This window comes from Mustela erminea, chromosome 20 (genome assembly GCF_009829155.1).
Source record: "Mustela erminea isolate mMusErm1 chromosome 20, mMusErm1.Pri, whole genome shotgun sequence".
Lineage (NCBI taxonomy): Eukaryota > Metazoa > Chordata > Mammalia > Carnivora > Mustelidae > Mustela > Mustela erminea.
In genome coordinates, this window is record NC_045633.1 from 11530712 (window position 1) to 11554946 (window position 24235).

Sequence of the window (24235 nt, forward strand, 5' to 3'; positions counted from 1 at the left end):
CCGCATCGGGCTCTCTGCTCAGCAGGGAGCCTGCTTCCCTTCCTCTCTCTCTGCCTGCCTCTCTGCCTACTTGTAATCTCTCTCTGTCAAATAAATAAATAAAATCTTTAAAAAAAAAAGAAATACAGATTCCCAGCCCCTGAGATGTCAACAGAGATGTACTGGGTCAGGGTCTCTAGCATGAGAATCAAAGCCCTCAAAGAGCATCCTGGGGTGGGGGGGGGGGGGGGCGTTGAGAAGGAGTGGATTAGAACCTTTGGGGCTCCGAGTTCTTGGACTAGAGAAGACTTTGCAGTCTCCAGGTTCTGGAATATGGGCTTCAGGAAATCTAAGCTTCAGGGGGTCTGTGTTTTGAGGATCTGGGGTCTGGGTCTTGCTGAGAGTGGCCTGTAAGAGATCTGGGGCCTGGATTCTGGGGACGGTCAGAGTCCTCTACCATCCTGGATGTGGATTCTGGATGTCTGGAGTTTGAGTTCTGAAGAACCTGGTGCCCCGATTTGAGGGATCCTTCGTTTTGAGTGACCTGATAAAAGTTACGAACCACCGACATCGTCCCCAAAAATGTCCCTCACACCCCCTGCGCGCACACCTCCAAGCCCCCGACCCCCACTCCGCAGCTGACCCCACGACAGGAACCCCCACCCCAGCGGGGTGGGACGGGGCGGTGGAGAGCCCGCGGAAAGCGGAGCCTTCAAGGAGGAAAGGACTCCTAAAACGTGGAGCAGGTGGCAACCGCCTGGCGGATGAGGCGAGGCCACCGCAGCCCGCACAGGTTGAGCGACTGGCCCACGGTCGCACGGCGAGCTCCGGCCCGGCCCGCGGCGTGGGGCGCTCACCTCGATGAGCGAGTAGTTGATCTCCACGTCCGACTTGACGAAGCCCCCACAGCCCACCACGATGTCCTCAGAGCCGCGCGCCGGACCCACGACGCCCAGCAGCAGGACCACAGCGGCGGCCACCGCCACCGGCCCCGGCGGCCCCAAGCCCCCGCACGCCCGCATGGCCCGTTCTCTGCCGCCCGACCCGCCGCAGGCCTCCCAGTCCCGCCCCTTGCTCCGCGCGCGGCCCGCAGCTTCCTCCTCTACTGCCGGCTGACAGCCCAGGCCCCGCCCCCTAGGCGCCGCGCTTGCGCGCTCCGGCTTCAAGCCCACCGCCCCGACAAATTAACTACGGCACAAGCTCAGCAACAAAACGAAATCATTGGTGCCCTCTGGAGGCCTGGAGGACTCCGCGCACCGTCTGGCAGGTGCTGTCGCAAGGTCCCGGAGTACAGGCACAAACTCCAAAGTTGAATTATACTTTGAAAGTCAATATCGCTGAAACTGGAAATGACGAAAGACTGTTGATCGAAGTATGCAACAACGTTTCCGTATCTTTTTGGCACATACATTTCGCAGACGATATATAATCTCAAAAAACAAAAACAAAAACCCGTTAGGAATTTAAGTCGGTGCATTTTCCTGTGATAAACTATCAATACTTTTTAAAAATCAAAATATAGGTCATTTAAGTCATCAAAATGTTTAAAAAAGGGTATTTAAAACTTATTTTAATCTCATCTCTATTAACCTTGGTATAAGAACAAATTTGAGGGTTTTCCTCCCATAAGCAAGAGATCCAAGCAGTTAATTTACTTTGCATTGTCTGTGACCTGAAGCATGAGTTGTCAGAAAATAAATTCAAATCTCAGCATCCGGTGTTTTGTCCCAAGACCGAATGTATACTAGGACAAAAACTGAATTTAACTGCGAGTCACCACATCAAAATAGACAAAAATTGCTTTTCTGACCTAATATTGGAATTCTTCACTTTTGTCCTAAGAAAGAATCAAGTGCTTTATTTTGGTAGTTTTAAAATTTTGTTTCTACATGACCAGGTAAGAGAAAAACTTTCCCCCTGGAATTCGCCATTGTGACTAAAAAACTTAAGCCATATACAATTATGCATCACGGAGAGTTTAAACTATGCCACGGTCAAAACTTTCATAGTGGGTGCGATGGAATGATCCACCCACTGAAGATCTCAACCGCGAGCACATCTGATTTCAGTTTCTCACTCTGCATTCTCGAAATACAGTGGAATTCTCAACTCTTTGGTTATAAAGAGAAACTAGTTAAATTATTTTATTTATTTGGGTTATTTACTTATTTAGTTATTTCGGGGAGGGGGCGCAGAGGGAAAATGAGAGGGAAACGCTCAAGCAGACTCCATGCTCAGCGAGGAGTCCAGTATGAGGCTTAGTCTCATGACCCTGAGATCACGACCTGAGCCAAAATCAAGAGTCAGACACTTAATGCTTAACTGACTGAGCCACCCAGGCATTCTTAGGGTTTGTTATTCATAACTACAATTGAAACAGATGCCCTTTCTCCTCCCTAGCATGAATCCCTGGTTTGTCTTGGCAAATCTTCAGGAGGTTGAAAGCCACCAGTTAGGAAATGCTGGCCTTGGGGCGCTTGTGTGGCTCAGTTGCTTGGGCGTCTGCCTTTGGCTGGGGTCATGATCCCAGGGTCTTGGGACGGAGCCCCACATGGGGCTTCTCCTTTTCCCTCTTCCATTCCCCTCACCCCTCACTTGTGCTCTCTGGCTCTATCTCTCTGTCAAATAAATAAAATTTTTAAAACAAACAAACAAAAAACAAAAAAGGAAATGCTGGCCTGTGGAAACTTCTTACCTTACAAAATAGGAAACCAGGAGGTGGGGGAGGGGTCGTGAAGGGGCTTGTCTAGGGCTCTGCACACAGCCTTGTACTATTCAGAGGACTGAAAAGAAGGCTCTGGAATGCCTGAGTCCTGTTCTTGGCTCACCCAACTGATTTCCTCTGTGTTCTTCCTCACTTCTTGAATATTCCCCCTCAAATTTCCACTGTTCCCCTCAAATTCATCTTTAAACATACAATAAAATAAAGCATTAGGACTGTGGCAATGCCATCTGGAGGCGGGATCACAGAGAGAGAGAGGGCTCAAGCCTCCCACTAATTTCACCAGCTTCCTCCCAAATCACCTCAAATAAACAGACTAAACTTGTAAATGAAAACAGCGGACCTGCCACCCTCAGCTTCAAAACTGAGTTTGTCCTTTGTGTCCCTGCTCTTCGAGAAGACCCAGGCAGGAGGACAGCTGAGAGGCATACTGACTTGGACCCCAGACTAAGGTTAGGAAACCCCCCAAAGAAAGAGAGAACCCACCCAGTGGAGGGCATTCAGGAGGACAGGGGTGAACACCTGTAGAGAAGGGACAGGACAGCATGCGGCGTGCAGACGACGTTGTCTGAAAAAGCTGTCTTTTCATTTCTACCGCAAGAAGAATGCAATGCTTGTGGCAGAAAGAAAGACATCAGAATAGGAAAGGAAAAAGAAGAGAAAATTGGGATTCCCATGATCACTGCTGCCGTGCATTTCCATTTTTCATCTATGCATGTATGTTACATAGCGGATTTTCCAAAAAGAGCTACTGGCTGGGAGCACACACCTTGCTTTTAAGACCCAGGAAAGGAAGGCCAAGATTTGACTTCTTTACCCACTTTCCCCAACCTAAGCATATACTTTTCTTCTTTTTTTTTTTTTTTTGGCAAAAATATCATAGCCTATTTTGTATAACAATTTCTTTTTCTTTCTTTCTTTCTTTCTTTCTTTCTTTCTTTCTTTCTTTCTTTCTTTCTTTCTTTCTTTCCTTCTTTCCTCTTATTTAGGATGTAGCAACAACCATCCTTCCACATCCTATTTCTGGTATGGCACTGTGATCCCCTGCTTAGTAGCCTACGCATGAAATAACACCGTCAATGCTAATAATCGCTAGTTCTTGTGAGCATTTACTGTGTGCTGCACACTGCGCTAAACTCTTTACTCGTGATCTGAAAATCTTCCCACCACCCTACACACAGACAGTGTTCGTCCCACCTGTTGCGGGGCTGGAGGGTTTTACGGGGATGCCACTGCACTCTCGGGTCTCCGGGATCCCCTCCCCCGGTGCCCTCTCCGGCCACCCAAAGCGCCCCCTCCAATCGCCTTCTCCCACCCCTTCACGCCCCACCCCTCCTGCGCGGCGGGACCTTGCCCTGGGCTTGGCAGTCCCGGAGCTCAAATCTCAGAAGAGCCTGCCAGTCGCCGCCCCTTTCAGGACCCGGAGCTTGGCCGAGGCGGCTGCCGGGGTACCGAAGGGGCCGACCGCCGGGCCGACCGCTGGGCGCATAGACAGAAGGGCGCTGGGGAACGCGCGATGGCCGCGTCTGCAGAGCCCTGTGTGGGACAGGATGTAAGTGTCCCCCTCCTGCCCCAGTCTCCTTTTCCGGGCTTGGTAGATCTCTCCGACAGCTCTCTAAGACGGCGATACTGGGGAGGGGAGAGACCACCAAATTCCCAGCCAAAGGAACAGCAGGGGAGAGCTACCCCTTTAACAGGTGCCGCACCCCATCCCCAGACCCCAGTACCGCTAATGGGGCCTCCAGACTTCCCAGCTGCCTGCGGGCTTTGACCTCTATTTGCATAAAAGCTTCTGGACCCCCCGCCTCTCTGGCTGGCTTTCTCTTTCATCCAGGTTCTTAGCAAAGGACTCTGGGGAGTGACGTTCAGGGGGTGGGAGCGAGAGTCGCCAAATCCCAGGATTTCAGGGACCAGATAGGTAAGGCAGGATTAATAACTGATGTTAATTGAGGGCTTACTTTGTGCCCAACGTCCTACTATGTGCTTTACTGGTATTAACCCATTTAATGCAACCCTTAGAGGTAGACTCTCTTCACACCACCCCTCTCCTTTTCAGGGGATGGAAACTGAGGCACAGGGAGGTTGAAAGTCCCAGTGTTGGCCAGCGGGGAAATGGGGAGCAGTCAAGAAAGATCCCGCACCTCCGCTTTCCACCTGGATGACAATCACCCCAGCTATTTACTTTCTGGGCTTCTGCTTCCTTCTGTGCAAAAGCACGGTGATAATTGCCTCTGCTTCTTAGGGTTGATCATATTAGCATTAAAGGAGTTGAGAATGTCGAGGTACTCCAAAGGGTGCTTGGTCCATTTTCATGTCAATGTTAGGAATCCAAAAGATTGGAGTGCCTGGGTACTCAGTTGGTTCAGCAGCTGCCTTGGGCTCAAATCATGATCCTGGGCTCCTGGGATTGAGACCCAGATCAGGCTCTCTGCTCAGAGGGGAGCCTGCTTCTCTCTCTGCCTCTGCCTGTCGCTCTTCCTGCTTGTGGTCTCTCTCTGTGCCAACACATAAAGATAATCTTTTTTAAAAGGGGGGGGGGTCCAAAAGTTGCCTTGCCCCCTAATCAGGTGAGTTTGGAACCCCTGCGTTGTACCATCACAAGGGTGGCCCTGGTGTTCCCTCAGGTCTGGAACGGGACAGAGCCTGAGCCCACTGCTCTCCACCTACTGAACGTGTGCTTCCTGAAAACGGCAGGGGTCTGGGTGCCCCCTATGTACCTGTGGGTCCTTGGCCCCATCTACCTCCTGTACCTCCACCGCCATGGCCAAGGCTACCTCCGGATGTCCCTGCTCTTCAAGGCCAAACTGGTAACTGCTGCCTCTGGGAGCCTGTAAGCAGACAAGTGTTGGGAGGTGGATGGGGGGAGCAGGCTGGAACCGAGCTGAGACCCCCGAAGTGGACATTCCTCCTTTTCAAGGAGCATACACAGTGTGGGGACAAGAAATTCATCAAACAGAGCAGTACTCCAGAGGCTACGGAGGAAAACCTCTGAGAAACAAGATCCGCCCCACAAAGATTTCGTGATAATAAAATCCCCATGTCTGCAAACACACCCATCTGGCCCCTCGTGGGTTCCTCGCCTGTTTATGGACACCTGGCATTCCCCCAAACAGTGCGGTGTCTCCTCCTGGGATCCACGGGGTGATTTTAAGATCACGCTGGGATGAACTTTTTAAGTTCTTTAAGAGGCTTGCATGGATTTTCTTGCTTCTCCACTTGCAGTCCTAAAAGCCAGCTCTTAAAATTGTTACATACTTGTTTTCCCATGCTACAAAAACACTGGCATTCCATATGCAAGACTTTCTGCTCATCCGCCCCCTTCCCCAAACTTCTATAAGAATGTCCTTCAAAGTTCATTTATCCCCTTAACACCTTGTTAATTTTTCTCCCATTGCTGACCTACCAAGTGGTTGCACACTCTTCCTTAAAGGGCCAAATAGTATCTATTTGAGGCTTTCAGGGTCACATGGTCTCTGCCCCAAGGATTCTGCAGTAGGAAAGCAGCCACAGACAACAGTAAATACATAGACGTGACTGTGTTTCAAGTAACATTTTATCGATAGTCACTGAAATTTGAATTTCAGATAAATTTCACGTAAATTTTTTGAGTTTTGTTTACTGATGGAAAAATGTCAAAGCCTGGGTGGTGCCTGGGTGGCCCAGTTGCTTAAGCATCTGACTCTTGATCTCAGCTCAGGTCTTGATCTCAGGGTCATGAGTTCAAGCCCTGCATCGGGCTCCACGCTGGGCACGGAGCCTACTTAAAAAAGAAAAGGAAAGAAGGAAACATGTCGAAACCATTCTTAGCTCACAGGTGATACAAAAACAGGCGGCCTGTCAAACTCAGCCTGTTGGTAGTCATTGGAGCCCTGCTTTGGACTAACTGAGGTGCTCGCCATAGCTTCTCCAATGCACCCAGGTCCCGACTTCTCCCTCGCCTGCGTGCACCCTGTCACTTTCTCTCCTTCAAAAGAGACACCACCGCATCTTCGAGAAGGGTCTAGAGACCTACTAGTCCCAACCGAAAGTTTCTCTGATTTCACTGGAGGGTTCAAAAGGGACTCAGTGAAGCGAGTGGAACTTTTTCACCTGCGGAATGAATGTCGTTTCTGCCACTTTGTCATACTACAGCATCCCTCCTGCAAACCCTTGGCACACCCCTACCCCATCCCTGCATTTTGGGAAATATTAGGCTGGCTCAGACCCCTGTGGTTTATTATTTATAGGACACTGACAGGTCAAGGTCCATTTGCAACATCCCTTAATGCTTTTTCTTAGCATCCTTTACAGTGGCACTGTTAAATCATAACACTGGGACCTGAACAGGTGCCCCATCCAGAGCCACTGTTCAATTGGGCACAGGGTCCCTGTCCAGTTGGCCATCATCACCTTTCTTTTCGCCCACCAGCCTTACCTAAGCCTGTTTCCCAGGTGCTTGGGCTCGCCCTCATAATCCTCTGCACCTCCAGCGTGTCTGTGGCTCTTTGGAGAATCCAGCGGGGAACGCCCCAGGCCCCAGAATTCCTCATTCATCCCACCGTGTGGCTCACCACGATGGTAAGGATGACCCAGGCTTGTGGGTCTTGCTTCTGGCAGTGGCTTCCCTGCCCCCCCCCGCCCTGGTGGAGGGCATGGGGCAGAGCGGGGCTCCCTTTCTCCCTCCCCACCTCCAGGGGCCCATCCCAACTCTCCTGTCCAGAGCTTCGCCATGTTCCTGATCCACACGGAGAGGAAGAAGGGGGTCCGGGCATCCGGGGTGCTGTTTGGATACTGGCTGCTCTGTTTTCTCCTGCCGGCTACCAGTGCCGCCCAGCTGACCTTGCAAGGGGTAAGTGGAGGCCCCGGGGGAACCAATAGGGCAGTTTCAAGCCTTGGGTCCCATCTTCCCTCCTCCCCTTTGCACACGTGACTTCTTGTCTACACAGAAACACACACCACAGCTGTTTAAACTCTTAAACTCCAGCGATGTACAGATGCCCCCATCTTCCCAAACATTTTCCACGGACACAAATTCCCACTGCCTGATCCATGCATGTCACAGAGTTTGCTCGCACTGCCCTGACACACACCTTTTTTTGCCCCGCTTCGCATATCATACAACCACAGACTGGGACACCTACCCCTGCACACAGCCGTTCCCACACTGGACATCCATTCACACATCCACCCAGTGCCCCCTCCCTCCAACCCTGGGCACAACCACACTGTCGGTTTACAACTGCGGGAACTTCCCCGGTGAAATCTGCAAGTGGCCACATCCACAGAGGGCAAGGAGAGATGAAGAGGCAGGGCCCTCCAGACGGTGCAGGGCAGGGTTAGTAAGCACGAGGACTTAAGAGGCTTATCCCAGGTGCCCCAAGACAGGTAGATCTCTGCACCCACCTTCCAGAACCTTCAAAGTTTACAGAGGCCTTAGTGGGGTTCAGTCATATCTACGTCCACATGGTCTCCAGGACGTGTTACTCTCTCAAAGTTGTGTTCTTGGAAAGGCTCCTAGTGCGGGAAGAGTGGGTGGGGTGTACATTCCCAGGAAAGGGGAAGCAGGAAGGAGCCTGGATTGCCCCCCTCCTGTGATCTCCTCCAAAACACACCTATGCACGCTCTGTCCGTGTGTGCACATTTCCCCTCGTCCTCCCGGATCTTCCCCCATGCTCTCATCTACAGATACAAACTCATTCTGCGTACCCGCCTGTACTTCTGTTACCTGTCCTGGGAAGTCGCATTTCCGTGTGAAGGGACACCATGCATCATTTTATCTGCAAAGGGAAATGCAGCCTACTTTAAAAAAAAAAAAAAAAAAGAAAGAAAGAGAAAAAGACTCCTGCATTGGCACCAGGCAGAGAAAATAAAAGCTCAATAAAACCAGTTCCCATCTACTTTTTCAAAAAGACTTTTAGATTTATTTTAGAGAGAGAAAGGGAGCAGGAGAAGGGGGAGACGCAGGGAGGGAGGGAGAGAATCTCAAGCAGGCCCCCCACGGAGCACAGAGCCCAGTGTGGGGCTCGAGCTCACGACCCTGAGATCATGACCTGAGCCAAAGTCAAGAGTCAAACACTCGACCAGCTGAGCTACCCAGGCACTGCAACACCAGTTCCCTTCTTAAGTCGGTCAACAGCGGCCATGAGGAGACAGAATGGGAGAGGTGGGGACGGGGACTGCTGTGGAGAAAGGCTCTCCTTGGCGGCACAAGGAGAAAGAACTCACACTCCAGGGGCTGCAGCCAGTTATCGCCGGGCTAAGGAGAAACCCCTGTGTACCATTTGTACAACCGGAATGCGTGTAAGTCAGGTGTTCATCCTTCGGGACACCGGGAATGTGGGGGGCCCTGGCTCTCAAACCCTGTGGCTCTGACTCCCTGTCAGGGCACTGCTCTTCATCTCAGAAACCCCCGCTTGTTCACCCTCAGTCCTCAGCCCCTAGCTGACCTTGACCTTGACCTTCTCTTCCCTCACAGGTACCCTGCCTAGCCTGTGCTCTTCACACACCTCAGGCTGTGGACTTCGGCATGCCAGACTCAGTGGGACTTCCGCTCTCTCTCCCACAGGGCTTCCGGAACGACCCTTTCTACCACCTGTCAACCTACCTGTGCTTGTCGCTGGTGGCGGCCCAGTTTGTGCTGTCCTGCCTTGTCGATCACCCCCCCTTCTTCCCTGAAGACCCCCAGCAGCCCGTAAGTTGCCATGCCTCCAACCCGGGGCCTCCCTTGTCCCTGTTCCTGTTCTGGTCTTGGGTTCTCCCCATGGGACAGAAGGGAGGCAGCCCAGAGCACAAGCCTTTAATAACGTTTCATTCAGTCTTTCATTCAGCACAATGTGTATTGTACATTTACTCTATGCCAAGGGTTGGCCAGTTTTTCTGATCAGAGCATGACAGACAATATTTTAGGCCTTGTGGGCCATATGGTTTCCATGACAACTTTGGCTCTGCTGTTGCAGTGGAGAGAGTACAGTATGTCAAAGGAAAGTAGCTGTTCCAATAAAACTTTATTTGCAGAGACAGTGTGCCAAGATCTGGGCTGGGGGCTGCAGCTGGCCAGTCCCTGCTCTGTGCCCCAGCTAGGGGCTGAGGACTGAGGGTGAACAAGCAGATGTGGTTCCCATCCTCAGGCAGCTAACAGCCAGGTTGAGGAATCAGACATTCACCACATAATTCTACAAACATGTGTGAAATTATGACTGGAGGAAGAACCCCAGAGGAGGAATTCTTGGCACTGGGGAGCCCTGAGCTAGCCTGTGAAATCAGGAATTCTTTGAGGAAGAGATCACCTCAATAACCTAAAAAAAGTTTTAAAAAAATGCTCAGCTATGTGATTAATCAAGTGAAAACTAGGGTAGAGCTTCTTTGCTCCATGAGAATGGAAGCAAAAAATAAAAAATTGATAATGAGCTGCGATAGCAAACATATGGTAAAATAGGCAGTCTTGTGCCCTATCAGTGAAGGGTATAGATGCATGAGAATTCTCTGGAGCAGCTGGCAAGATCTCAGGACCTCTGCACCTTCTCGCCATATGCCCCAAGGCATATTTTCGAGGATGTTGGTGTCTCTGTCATGCATGCTCCTGCCTTGAGAACTTCTTGGTCTCAGTATTGATAGCTGTTAGTTCTTGTGGATGCTGTCAGACTTGTGGCATAGTCCCTTTTCGCCTTGCCTGCTAGGAACCTCCAAGCACACTGGCGCCCACCTCTGACAGATAAGCAGGGCATGCCATTGAGCAATTGGTACCAAGATCACGGTCCATTCATCCCGTCTTCCTGGCCTTGGTTCCCTTGCCTTACGACCACCATGGAACGTGAGATCGAGTCCTTCCTCCACCCCATCTCTTGTCTTTACAGAATCCATGTCCAGAGGCTGAAGCTTCCTTCCCCTCCAGGGTCACGTTCTGGTGGGTTTCTGGGTAAGTGCAGTAGCAGGAAAGGGACCTGCCTTTGCTGTCCTTATTTGTCATCCCAGCTCTCCCCAGAGACATTTCCTCCCAAGCCTCAGGAGGCCGGCCAGCGTCTCTTCCTCCCAGCCTCATGCTTCCCTGTCAGACTTCAACATGCCCGATATCACATCGCATTCCCATTCCCCCACTGGGGGGAGGTCTGGGTTTGAGTCCTGGCTTTCGCTCTGAGCCAGCCCATATGGCAAACAATCAGAGTCTCAGTTTGCCCCTCTGTAAAAGGGGAACAACTCTACCCTCATTACATATAAATTGCTTTCTGCTGGTACACAGCAGGTGCTCAACAAAATCATATCAATTACTCAGCTTCATGCCTTCTGCCAACATCTAAGAAAGCGCCTACTATGTGTGAAACACCTACTATGTGTGGAGCACCAGGGCTGAAGAGGTAAAAGACCACATCTTTACTCCCCAGAGGCTCCCAGGCTGGTGGAGAAGACAGATGTTTCTCCAGGGCCAGTGTACCAGGCTCTGAGGGTGTGCCCACCTGCTGGGTCCCCTCTTGGCCACACTGCAGTCAGATCTTGGTAGCACCTAGATTTTAATCCTAGCCCCACCACTTCCTGGCTGTGTGACCCTGGGCAAGCTACTTAACCACTCTGTGTCTCAGTCCCTGTGCCTGTAAAACAAGGATAATAATGGCATCTACCTTGGAGGGTTTTTGGATTAAGAGAAATAAATCTTGTGAGGCACTTAGCATAGCGTCTAGTCCTTAACAAGTATCGTAGAAAGTAGCTGGTAAATACACAAAGAATTAGGATGCTGTAGGGGGTGAGGAATGGGTGGGAAGTGCATACAGGCTTGCTAACCAGCTCTAGAGAGGACCTAGCCCTCTGTCTCCCAAACAGGGCATTTATGGACCATTCTTCAAGCTTTTTGCCTTACTGGAGTAGTATTTTCCCTCTCTTAAAGTCTTTTTTCTTGAAAAACACTTTTTTGACTTTCATAATCTTTTTTAAAAGGAAACTTTCTATCACTGCAAGTTGGAAAAAAATCTCCTGAATCGCTTGCCATGTAGATCTCCTTCCCAAAAAATGCCAGTGAAAACCAAGCCAGGTTAATGACTTCTAGGTCAGCACGAGTTTGCCCTGGGTTCAATAAAAAAAAGGAACTCAGAGGGGCGCCTGAGTGGCTCAGTCGGTTAAGTGTCCAACTCTTGATTTCGGCTCAGGTCATAATCTCAGGGTTGTGAGATCGAGCCCTCCATTGGGCTCTATGCTGGGCCTGGAGCCTGCTTAAGATTCTCTCCTCCCTCTGCCCTGCACCTCTCTAAAAAAAGAAAGGAAGAAAGAAAAAGGAATTTGGAAAGTCTGAGATGGGGAGCTAAGGACCAGCACCAAACAAGACCTTCGCCTTGGTGTTATGGCAGAAAGATCACGGAGACCTGAGAAGTAAGCAACACTCCCTCTAGAGAAGTCTATAATAATTAATTTCTTGTGTATGTGTGTTGGTTCGCAAACTGGCCCCCACACCTGGAGGGCAAGGAGAGACTAAAGAAAGAGGCAAGCCATTCCTACTGGCAGGCGGCAGTTTTACTAAGTGAGGGAACTTACCAGGCTTGGCCCCAGGTGGCCACCAGACGAGTGGATCTCCACACCTGCAGGCCAGAATCTGAGTTCATGTGGAGGGTTCACTGCGGTTCAGTCACATGTACCTTCCAGACAGTCTCGACGACATAGCGCTCTCTCAAAGCTGCATCCTTGCAACGACAGAGTGGGCACAACACACATTCCAAGGACAGGGGAGGGGTAGGGAGGCTCCGATTGCCCAGGTTCAGCTTATGGGAGAACCATGGAGAACCTCTCCATGCCCTCCTCCAACAATGGGCCACCTACAGTCATCTCATGTCCTAGGCTTAAGTGCTGGGAAACGCTCTCATTTTTTCAAGTGAGAAAACTGAGGTCTGCTAATGGGAAGTGACTTGCCCAAGGTCACAGAGCTGGTGAGTGGCTTCATTTGGCAAATCTTTTGCCCTGTGTTGGTCGGTGAGGACATAGAGGAGGAGGATAAAGGTAAATACACCTTGTCGCCTTGGAGCTTGCCCTCCAGTGGAGGAGAAAGACACTCAGTAAATGATCAGACCAACAAAGTAAATCATAATTGCAGCCAGTGTTATAAAGAAGAGCTCAGGAAAGGGGTGTATCATGGGGAAAGCTAGGGTAGAGTTCGGGTGTCCAAATCGGAGCTTCTGACCCCTAGGGAGGTTTATTTCCCTTGCCACCAGGTCGCTCCTTGGTTAAGACACTTGATCTCTCTGAGCCTCTATTTTTTCCCCTCATCTGTAAAATGGGTCAGTAGTCATCACATGAGATTTAATGAGATGATTTTTGTAAACTGGAAAGTGCCCACAAATGTTAGGTGTGGTTCAGCTAATTGCTTTCATTTTCCTGAGGGTCTAGCAGAGGCACAGAGGGGTGAGGTGACTTACTCAGGGTCACACAGCTACCATGTCAGGACCCTGCCGGGGGAATGGCAATGGGAGCTTGCTCTGGTGACCTTCTTTCACAGGCTGGTCTGGAGGGGTTACAGGAGGACACTGGGACCAGAAGACCTATGGTCACTTAGCCGAGAAAACTCCTCAGAAGAACTTGTTTCCCAGCTCGAAAGGGAATGGACAAGGAACCGCAGTGCGGCCCAGCGGTGAGTGCATGAAAAATGAGAGTGTGGCCCATACCTGGCCAACGAAGTTAATCATTTGGCCCCCAATACAACCCCGGATCCCACTCTGGGCTCCACCGCCATAGTTCCCTGCCTGCCAGTGATCTCACTACGCATTAACCGACCAGGGTCAAGGGATGTTTCCTCCCAGAGGGCTGTGCAGGCTCCCTAAGGCCACATTGGGTTCTCCTTGGGGCCCCCAGAAGGAAGCTTAAATGGGGGGGATGGTAGGCAGGAATCAGGCAGGGGCGAGTGGGGGGAGTGGAGGGCTGGGTGGTGGTCCTTAAGGCACACACAGCTACTTACTACTTAACCTGAGGGGTTGGTTTCCTGGTCCTTGGTTTTCTTATCTGTTCAGTGGGCATCCCATTAGGTTCTGGCTCATTGCCCATGGGGGAGGGGAAAAAAAGATTTTGGAAAAGAATTTAGTGATACCTCAAAAATGGTAAAAGCTCAAAGAGTATCCATTATCCAGAGGATTTCAAGCTCTTTCTAGTCCTGTCCACTCTGCCTCCCTCCTGCCATCTGTGGCATCTCTAGAAACTTCTGTGGTCCCCTCTGACTCTGAGGAACCCAGTCTGAGAATCTTTGACCGAAAGAAAAGAGCAGGCAAATAGGATTCATTAAACATGGGTTAAATGAAGTCTTGCCTTTGTGTAGTTGATGACCTAGGACAAATGACCTGACCTTGGTGTTTCAGGGGACAGAACAAAGTGACTTAGCTCTGTAGGAAGAGTTATGGGGTTCTCTTGTGTACTCTAGGATTTGGGGCAGTTGTTGTAGATAGCTGAATCCTCCAAATTAGGGAAAGGGAGAGAGAGACTGTCTATTGGCTCACATAGCTGAGAGGTAGTCTGGCCTCAGGTGTGGCTGGATCCAGGGACTTACATAATGTCCAAATTCTTTCTCTCCATTTCTTCCTTTCTCAGCTCAGCTGTTGTCTGTACCTCTGCCTGTCTCATATCCTGCTGGTATAGCAACTCCCACAAAATGAGTGTCTCTCTGAGCATCCATGTAGAAAATGCTAAGCAAGGCCTCTGATTGGCTGGCTTGAATCATATGCCAAATAGGGACCAATCCCATAGTGAGAGGGCGGGCCCCCCAAACTTGGTGGTCCCTTCAGAGCCTCAGTAGGGTGAGTGTGATTCCACAAAAGGGGTAAATGATATGAGCAAATCAAAACAGCAACTCATTCTCCAGGCCTAGCTTGGTGTCCTGCTCCTCCATTCATGCAAGATTTTAAGTGGCAGAATTCATTCAAAAGGGCACTGGAGGTCTTGCCCACTCTCTCCCATGCTTCCCCAGGGGCATGAGAACTTGGGATAGAAACATTCTTTATATTTTTTTTTTTTTCCATCTTTTTTTTTTTTTTTAAATAAACATATAATGTAGGGATAGAAACATTCTCTCTAGCAGTTTAAGAATCCACAGCAACTGACAGAAAGACAGGAAGGCCTGGCCAACTGAGATCCAACTCAGTTATTTTTGGCACAGATTACACATGGAGAGAACTTTGGTTCTTTTTCTAAAGTATTTTGCAGTTCTGGGGGGAAGGGAGAGGAGGTCATCCTGCAAGGTCAGGGACCCACCACTTGCCAACCAGATGGGTTTCACAAGGGTATGTTCGGTCCACGTGGCGTTTACTGTTGTTATTCGGGGCTTTTTGTTTCCTTTTTTTTTTTTTTTTTTCTTTAAAGTTGCCGACATTTAAAACATTGGAGACTACATGTAAAAAAATCTGGAATTCTGGTCTTTTTAAAGTAGACTGGCAGGGGACGCCTGGGTGGCTCAGTCAGTTAAGTGTCTGACTCTTGATTTTGGCTCAGGTCATGATCTCAGGGTTGCAAGATCGAGCCCCGTGTTGGGCTCTGTGTTCAGCGGGGTGTCTGCTCAAGTTCCTCTCTCTTTCTTGCCCTCTGCCCCTCCCCCCTTGCACTCACTCTCTAAAATAGATAAATACATTTTTTAAAATGAGAAAGTAAAGGCATTGCCAGGTCACATCCCATCATGGCAACAGGGGAGTGGATCTTAATAGCAGCTGTCCCAGTGGACAGGGGACATGTCTTTGCTTTGCCACAGTCCGCACCTCACCCTTTTGTTCCCCCGACTTGGACCCTGGCTGCTCACTCACACTCCCTGTCTCTCCCTGTGGTCATGTGCAAACCCTGCACCAAATGGCCTTCAGTCCAGAGACCACAGACCAGACGCCATTCTAGAGACCTCCCCTGATGGAACATGAGTCCCACTGGGAAGGAGGAACCCAACTACAGAGCCTGCCGGTTGAACACAGAGATTCAGAATTTTGGGGTGAGCAGCCAGAGCAGAATGGAGTGAAATATGCAGCTGGAAAGAGGCCTTCACAGTCCTCTCCTGGCCTACCCCATTTGACAGATGGAAACACTGAGGCTCAGAGGGGAGGGGGACCAAGCGGGCACTTGAATCTGGGGCTCCTGGCTCCCAGGCAGGTTCTGTCCACCAGACCAGGTTGCCTGCCTTCCTTCCTTCCACACAGCTTTCCAACTTTATGCACCAGGCACCCTTATCAGGCCCTTGGCACCCGTCACACATCTATTTTTTCCCCATTCATTTGGCAATTATTTATTGAGCACCTACTGCATTCAGGAGCCAAACCAGGGCAAAATACAAGCAAAGTCTACACTCCTGGAATTCTAACAAGACAAATTCATAAAGATGAGTGTAGGAGGGAGTTGGCGTGGCTTTGAAGGCAGTGAACTAGACGATGGGCTGTTGGGAAGGGCTGGCCAGGTGACAAGAAGGTGACATCTTTTTGGCATTCGAGACCCAAATGCCAAAATGTTTGTGAACAGCAGGGTATGCCCAGTGACAGACCCTTCAGAGACACCAAACCAAACAAGAAGCTGGGCCATGGGTCAAGGGGCAAGGCCTTGGCTTGGTGAAGGTCTGGCCACCAGCACTCACCAAGATCGTTGTTTTTTTCTTCTTCTTTCTAAAAATGTTGGTGAGCGGGGTTCACCAACAGGTGCTCTGTGCATCACAAATTGAGATCTGGGCTCAAATCCCCGCTTGGTCCTCACTGTGTGATCTCAAGCCACTGCCACCAGCTGTTAGAACCTCCGCGCCCTAGGTCCAACAGGGAGCCCATGACAGCCACCAGGCAGGGAGGTCAAGAAAAATCGATAAGCTGTGGCAGGAAAAGGGCTGATCCCAGGGCCTGGCCCTGGGCCCCAGCTCTGTAAACACGCAGTGAAATTACTGCTAACCCCGGAGTTTGACAGAGCTGGAAGGAGCGCAGAGAGTGAGACCAACTCTATCCTTTCACGGACACAGACTCAAAGAGGGCAGGCCATACAGACCCAAGGCCACACAGCCCCTGGGCTCTCAGCAGCTGAGGACCTGCCCTGCTGCCTCTCCCACCCGCCCCCTCCCCCGCCCTTCCCCCAGCTTCCACCTGCGTTTCGTCCAGACTGAGAGTGCCAGGACCACGGACATCAGCTGTGATTCTGAACTGGTTCTAGACCAGCTCCAAACCACCTCCGGGCTAGCCAGTTGTGGGGGGGAAAGGGGGGAGCTGCATCTGTGGCTTGCCAAGTGCCTGGGCTCTGAAGGGACAGAGTTGGGATCAAATCCCAGCGCTTCAACTTCCCCACTGTGGGCCCTTAGGCAAGTTCCTTCTAAACCTTCATCTGCTCCTCTGTGAAATGGGCATAACACCTCGCCTGCCAGCTTCTTTGGAGGACTAAGGCGTGCCTGGCACACAGGAGGGGCTCAGGGCATGTGCATTCCCAGCAACCCCCATCATGCCTTAGGGCTGCCCCCCTGCCTGGCCCCTCCCCTGCCCAGCTGTCTCATAAAGGGGCCCTCTGGGGTACAGAGAATAACAGGTGAGGGAACATGGCTGAATCCATGCCCACTCATGCCCTCTGCCAGAAAAACAGCCCTATAATGCCTGGTCTTGCTGGACACGCAGATGCCACCTCTGGGAATATTTAAAATACCACGGATGTGGAGTCGGATGAGGGCCAGCTTCCTGCTTCCCAGACGGCTGTATCCGGGCTCTGTCCTTGGTGGAAGGACGAAGATGCTGTCTGGGGCCCATTTCATCAGGGCACTAATCCCATCCATGAGGGCTCCACCCCTGTGACCTCATCGCCTCCCCAAAGCACCCCCTCCCCAGAACACTGGGGGTTAGGTTTCCACAGATGAGTTTGGGGACACGCAAATATTCAATCTACTGCAATGACCCGGAACCCATTTCTCCTATCCCTGAAGGCGCACCAAGGTGAGAGCAGCTAGAAAGAAAGGGAGCCGTGGGGTAGAGACCCCAGAGATGGAGCCCTTGCTGGAGCAAGAAGGGGGCCAGAGGGGCCCGTTGCTGAGGGCCATCTGGCAGATGTCCAGTTCCACCTTCCTCCTGGCGACCTTTGCCATTGTCATCTCTGATGTCTTCAGGTTCGCTGTTCCCAAGCTCCTCAGGTGGGTCCAGGCCTTTGGGGCCTTGTTGATGGTGGTCCTTTCCTTGATGCTGTCTTTCCACAGCTGGGGGGTGGGGGTGGGGCAGCAGCTCTTCTTTGGCCTCTGCCTAGTCCTCCAGAGCTCAGGGCCCTGGAGGGTGGGTGACTGGAAAGGACACTGAGGAAGGGGAAAAAAAATAAATGAGAAAGTCGCATTTTCTCAGAGAGAAAATGAATGAATGCTAACCTGACTGTATCGGTTAGCTTTTGCTGTATAACAAAACAGTCCCAAAGCGAGGGGTTAACAACCACTTCTTGGGTTCATGGTAACGTGGGTCAGCAATTTGGGCCGGGCTCCGCTGGACTGGTCTTCGTTCCTCTGTTGGGTTCACTCATGGGCCTGTGTGGTCGGCTGGGAGGCCGGCTGGGGACTGGCTGGTCTCAGAGGGTCTCAGCGGGGACAGCTTGTCTCTGCCCCACGTCATCTTTCATACCCCACATTGTCTGCTCCGGCTGTTCACATGGCCCCTTAGTAGGGCTCAAAGACACAGAGTGAAAGTTGCATTTTCTCTTGACGCCCCAGACTTGGAGCTGACACGGTCTCACCTCCACTGGGTTTTCTGGGTCAAGGCTGGTTGTGTGACCAGCCCAGATTCAGGGAATGGTATATTTGTTTGCTGCGGCCACCGTAATAAAGGATTACAAGCTCGGAGCCTGAGAAAACACTCATTTATCTTCTCAGAGTTCTAGAGGCTGGAAGTCCAAGATCAAGACTGATTTTATCCGAGGACTCTCTCTCCGTTTGCTGGGTCCTTAAATGGGCTTTTCCTTCGTGCTTGCATGCCCGTTTTATCTCCTTGTGTGCGCTAATTTGCTCTTAGAACGACAGGAGTTAGATTGGACTACAGTCCAACCCTAACGGCCTTGTTTTAACTAAATCACCACCCGAAAAGCCCAAGCTCCAAATACAGGTACATTCTAAAATGCCAGGGATTAGTACTTAGCATAGGTATTTTGTAGAGACACAGCTGAGCCCATGACAGATAGAGGTAAAAACTCACCTCTTGGGGCGCCTGGGTGGCTCAGTGGGTTAAAGCCTCTGCCTTGGGCTCAGGTCATGATCTCAGGGTCCTGGGATCCAGCCCTGCATCAGGCTCTCTGCTCAGCGGGGGAGAGCCTGCTTCCTGCTTCCCTTCCTCTCTCTCTGCCTGCCTCTCTGCCTACTTGTGATCTCTGTCAAATAAAAAAATAAATAAATAAAAGCTTAAAAAAAAAAAAAAAAACTCACCTCTTGGTCAAAGAAACAGCAGTCACCTTGGAAGTGAGTGCCCGTGGATGGTGGGGGGGAATTACTGCAGCCGTTTTGGCAAAAGTATCTACCATGCTGTCTGACCCTCCAACCTTTACCAGGCTCAGGTCAAGGTGAGAGCCACACATGCCTTCTCTCACCACTTGTACCCTCCCTCTCTCAAAAGCCTTTTTCTGGAGTTTATGGGAAATCCCACAACCCCGGCCTGGAAGGGCTATCTCCTCGCGGTGCTGATGTTTCTCTCTGCCTCCCTGCAATCGCTGTTGGAGCAATACTACATGTACAGGGTCAAAGTGCTGCAGATGAGGATCCGAACGGCCATCACAGGCCTGGTGTACAGAAAGGTGAGCCCTGGAGGAGAGAGGTGGGTCTTTCCTATCCCCCTGTCTTGTCCCAATTTATATATAAATGTTCTAGCCCAAAAGGGTCACATCGTATCATCTGTTCTTGAAAATGTACTCAGTGATTACTTTACTTATTCGTAGTCGCTCTCACTGACCTCCTTGGTTTTTTCCCTAAGACCTTGAGTGATCTGACCCTGGGACCTCTCCAACTCTATCATATCACGTACCTCTCTTGTTCAACCTACTCCAGCCACAAACATACCAGGCAACCTCCCCACTCAGGGCCTTTGCACTTGCTGTTCCTACTACCTAGACACCCTTTCCATTTCTTTTCATGAACCTACCTTTCCCCTCATGCCCCCATGAGGAGAAAGGGCTAATCTCAGGGCTGTGTGGAAACCGGATAGAGGTGGGCTGTTAGCTATGTTACCAGGTAACACTGCTTATGGCAAAAACGACTCCCGATCCATTGGTAAATTCATGAGGGCTGAAAATTCTGTCAATGGAGTACAAATACCTGGTGGGGAGCCAGAGCTTTGGGCTTCTCTCAGTGCAATGACTCTCATCTCCTCAGGAGTCCAGAAGCGAAGCCCACAAGACAATCTGGCAGAAGAGATATTGGCTCCTATGGGGTCTGGAGCACCCAAGCCTGGGCGTCCCAGACCCCATGCGTCTCCTCTCCCACCTGTGCTGCTCCCTGGGGGAGAAGCGGTGCACAGGGAGCAGCTCCTGGATGGCTGTGTGTTAAGCACGTTAACTGTGTCTGACTTTCCACATCCAGTGCTTTGATATCCAGGGCGTTGGCAACCTTGGGGGGATGCCCCCACCACCCAGGGCTAGCCAGAGGTAGAAAATGACTCAGTGGGTGCATTCTTTTTATCTGCCAATGAACCAGTCCAGAGCTCACACCCCCCGGTTGCCCCCTTGACGGGGCTCTGAACACTCTGGGCCCCCACACACTTGCCCTCATCACCCCAGGGCCAGGTACCAGACCATGAGGGACAGCTCCTGCACCCCGGAACCCACCGAGATTATTCCAACCAGCCAATCCTACTTCCCCTGCCTGGCCCTTCTTTCCTCTGAAAATCACGATAAAGATCCTGGCCCACAGTCTACCTTGCTAATAGGTAACTGTAATAATAATTATTATTATTATTGCATAATATTACTAATGTTACTGAACGATATTTTAAAAGTTCTTCCTAACACTTCTCATAAATATCATTGAAGAATGAGGAATGGGACGCCTGGGTGGCTCAGTCAGTTAAGCATCGTCCAACTCTTGATTTTGGCTCAAGTCCTGAGCTCAGGGTCCTGGGATCGAGCCCCGAATTGGGCTCTCTGCTCAGCCGGGAGCCTGCTTCCTCCTCTCTCTATGCCTGCCTCTCTGCCTACTTGTGATCTCTGTCAAATAAATAAATAAAATATTTTTTAAAAATAAATAAATGTATATATTTTAAAGATTTTATTTACTTATCAGAGAGGGAGAGAGCACAAGCAGGGGGAGCAGCAGGCAGAGCGAGAGCTGAGCAGAGAGCCTGATGCGGGACTCGATCCTCGTACCCTGGAATCATGACCTGAGCTGAAGGCAGTTGCTTAACCGTCTGAACCACCCAGGTGCCCCATAAATAAATCTTTTAAAAAGAGAATGAACTCTAAGTCTTTATTTAATTTTCCTCCCCAGCTCAAATTCTGCTCCTGGGAGAGCAAGCCACCTGTCTCTGCGGTTCACAGCCATATTCTTAGCTCTCGGTTCACTGGGAGTCTCAGAGTAGGTACTCAATAAAGATTTAAAGATTTTTTTTTAAAGTTGGCTCCATGCCCAGCATTGGAGCCCAATGCAGGGCTTGAACTCATGACCTTGAGATCAAGACCTGAGCTATGGTCAAGAGCTAGACGCTTAACCAACTGAGCCATCAACGTGCCCGTAAAAAGATTTTTTTTTTTTTTAATTTTCTACTCAGTCATTCCGGGCTCACTCCTTCACCCCCTTACTTCTTCCCTCACACACTCAGCAGAGAAGATTGGAAATAGAACCTAGCATTCAATGGGCTGGATGGGGTCCACTGTGGCCCCAGAGCCAGGGCACATCTGGGGCTGCCAGAGAACTATGTTGGGGTGTGAGGGGCACCTGAAATGCCTGTGGGGCTTGGTCTGCCACCCCGTCTAGCTCGTGTCAGTCCTTGTATCCCGGATTCCAAGCTTGGCCCAGACTTTAGAAAGCCCTCCAACTTTGGGCAAGTTGGTCAACTTCTCTGTGCCTCAGTTTCCTTGGCTATAGAGTGGGGTGAGTCATTCTGCATTTCACTGATTCTCTGATCACTTTTTTAACCCTTCTGTAATCAAGTTGTGTCTCGTGTGTTTCAAGTTAATTGCACTGATTTTTTTTTTTTCCTCCTTAGTGATATAAAAATAGAGCATTTTATCCTTGGCCTTGCAGATGGAATGAAATGCCACAGCCCCTCCTCCAGCTGGCTGTGGGATCTGCTCCGTCCCAGAAAACAACGACACGGCTTCCTTAGCACAGGGCCTGGGATGTAGGGAGCACTCAGCAAAGGACCACCATTATCATCATAAACCCCAGGGTTTGGCGTGTTATGCTACTAACTTCTCACTCCAGTGCTCTGGGGGTTCCAGAGCATTTCTGTTTTTGTCGTCCTCTGAATTCTCCTGACGGCCCCTGGGAAGGTGGCTTGGGAGATTTCCTGGCCCATTTTACAGATGCGTGGACGGAGACCTGCCTCTACCAGCAAAGGGAAGACCAGCTTTGATCCAGGCCGGCCAGGCTGCTGTGCCCTTGTTCTGTCCGTGCGGGGGGACAGAGGGACGTACTCGTCCTGTCCCTCCCTTGGACTGAGATCTCGATCCTTCCACCCTGCCCAGGTCCTGGTCCTGTCCAGTACTTCCAGAAAGGCCAGTGCTGTGGGTGATGTGGTCAATCTGGTGTCCGTGGATGTACAGCGACTGATAGACTGTTTCATCTACCTTAACGGGCTGTGGATGACCATCATCTGGATGGCCATCTGCTTCATCTATCTCTGGCAGGTATGCCCTAATTCACAGACCCCTGGGCGGGGCTATCCATGGTTGTGGGCGGGGACTACTTCCCAATACCATCCAGGGCTATATGATCACTGTACGTCCTGGTGACTGTGTGTTATCTCCTCCTACTGTCCCCCACCCTGTGGGGCCTGGGGCCAGGACACCTTCTGACTTGCTCCCTTGTATCCAGGGCCCAGCATGCAGTGGGCATAGCTTCCAACTGTTCCTGCCCTGCAGTGCATAAATGTTAGATGTGAGCGGCGCCTGGTTGGCTCAGTCAGTTGAGCATCCATCGCGTGGTTTCAGCTCAGGTTGTGATCTCACAGGTCTTGAGACCAAGCCCTGTGTCAGGCTTTACGCAGAGCAGGGAGCCTGAGTGAAAATTCTCTCCCGCTGCCCCTCCTCCTTCTCAAGCATGTGCTTGTGCCTTCTCTCTCTCTCCAAATAAACAGATCTTTAAAAATACATAAATGTTAGATGTTATTATCAGGAAGAGAGAGGGCAAGGAAGGACCCCGAAAAAAGCAGAGTAAATGGCCGGGCGGACCCCTGATCCGAGCAAATCTGCCAAAGACACACCCATTACTTCCCAGGCCTTTTGGGAGCTGATCCCCGAACATCAGATGGTCCCCCCCGAAACCTGGCTAAGAGGGGGCAGATGGACATCGAGGTTGCCACAGGTAGCATTTGTAGCATGTTTCCCAAGTGATAACTGTTTTTGCCAGAGAAAGTTTCACCTTCCCCTCACCATTCTTGGATTATTTTTCCAACCCTGGCTGGGGGCTGGTGTTGGCCTTCTGGGCACTTCTCCACTTCGCCACTGGGTGGCACAATTGTGGCACAAATGATCCTGACAAGCTGGGTGTTTCAAGTTAGGGAAATAGGCTTCCTTCCTTCAGGCTGAGAGGGGAAACCCAGGGCCCTGGTCTGAAGAGGGGTGGGGTTTGTCTAGAAACTGGGTGCATGTGACCTCGGGTGGAATTTCAAATAGTCACAACCCCTCAGAAATCATTTCCGCCAAGCCCACCTCCACATTTTCCAGATAGAGAAACCACAGGCAAGAAGGAACAGAACTGTTCTAACGTCACCTGACCCAGGAGTCAGGGTCTGAGCTGCAGCTTAGGGAGGGTAAGTAATTTGCCCAAGGCCACACCAGTCAGTGGCCAGGGCCGGGATTTTGAACTCAGACCCTGACTCCGGAGATCCGACTTCACTGTTCTGGTCAGGCACACACTCTTGCCCTGTCCTGCCAAGAAGCATGACCTACTTGAATAGGACTCCAGCACCCCTAGGTGTGGTAGACCGTTCCCCAACGTGACAGAGAAGGATGCCATCCTCAGCAGGTGTCCACAGGCTGCTCTCATCAGCTTCCCTGCCGTCCCTTGCCTTAGGACCCAAGTCTGACCAAATCTCTTGGGGACGTCAGCTGGGCTCCTGGAGATGTCCTGTGGCATCCCGCCCTCTCTGTCTCCAGCTTCTAGGACTCTCTGCTCTCACTGCCATCGCTGTCTTCATGAGCCTCCTCCCTCTGAATTTCTTCATCACCAAGAAGAGGAAACAGCATCAGGTGTGACATTTGGGAGAAGGGACACGCTGGGTGGGAAGTGGGAAGGGGAAGCCCGTGGGAATGACAATGGGAATGACATTGGCGCAGGTACGGGGAGGTGAGGAGGGGAGGGGGGGCAGGGTGGCGTGAGCCTTTCACGTCACTCAGACCCTTGCCTTCCGCCCAGTAGCCCCATCTCAGTGGACAGCTGCTGCACCCCTCCAGCATTCAGGCCACAAGCCAGCCACGGGTCAGCTTTGA

The 24235-nt window shown here is 51.0% G+C and overlaps 2 protein-coding genes and 1 long non-coding RNA gene across 4 annotated transcripts in view; 1 reads left to right on the forward strand and 2 right to left on the reverse strand.

Annotated features, from left to right (window-relative positions):
• LOC116580635 (nodal modulator 1) overlaps window positions 1-1116 on the reverse strand; it is a 55224-nt gene extending 54108 nt beyond the window's left edge. The window contains exon 1 of the mRNA XM_032327108.1: window positions 837-1116. Coding sequence (XP_032182999.1) covers window positions 837-1001 — 165 coding nt within the window. The 5' untranslated portion in view covers window positions 1002-1116. The remainder of the gene's footprint in view (window positions 1-836) is intronic.
• Window positions 1117-4035: 2919 nt separating this feature from the next.
• Window positions 4036-24235, forward strand: part of ABCC6 (ATP binding cassette subfamily C member 6) — a 45183-nt gene continuing 24983 nt past the window's right edge. Inside the window, exons 1-11 of one of the 2 annotated variants that reach the window (XM_032326779.1) lie at window positions 4036-4253; window positions 5326-5508; window positions 7133-7258; window positions 7401-7529; window positions 9246-9371; window positions 10534-10595; window positions 13152-13283; window positions 17553-17756; window positions 19210-19387; window positions 22271-22432; window positions 23903-23995. In XM_032326779.1, coding sequence (XP_032182670.1) covers window positions 4218-4253; window positions 5326-5508; window positions 7133-7258; window positions 7401-7529; window positions 9246-9371; window positions 10534-10595; window positions 13152-13283; window positions 17553-17756; window positions 19210-19387; window positions 22271-22432; window positions 23903-23995 — 1431 coding nt within the window. In that variant the 5' untranslated portion in view covers window positions 4036-4217. The remainder of the gene's footprint in view (window positions 4254-5325; window positions 5509-7132; window positions 7259-7400; window positions 7530-9245; window positions 9372-10533; window positions 10596-13151; window positions 13284-17552; window positions 17757-19209; window positions 19388-22270; window positions 22433-23902; window positions 23996-24235) is intronic. The other variant, XM_032326778.1, reaches the window with a different exon arrangement.
• LOC116580488 lies at window positions 7524-12429 on the reverse strand. Its single transcript, XR_004281673.1, has 3 exons — window positions 12197-12429; window positions 8406-8457; window positions 7524-8194 (listed from the first exon to the last, which is right to left on the reverse strand). It is a non-coding gene; the product is annotated as an uncharacterized LOC116580488 (long non-coding RNA).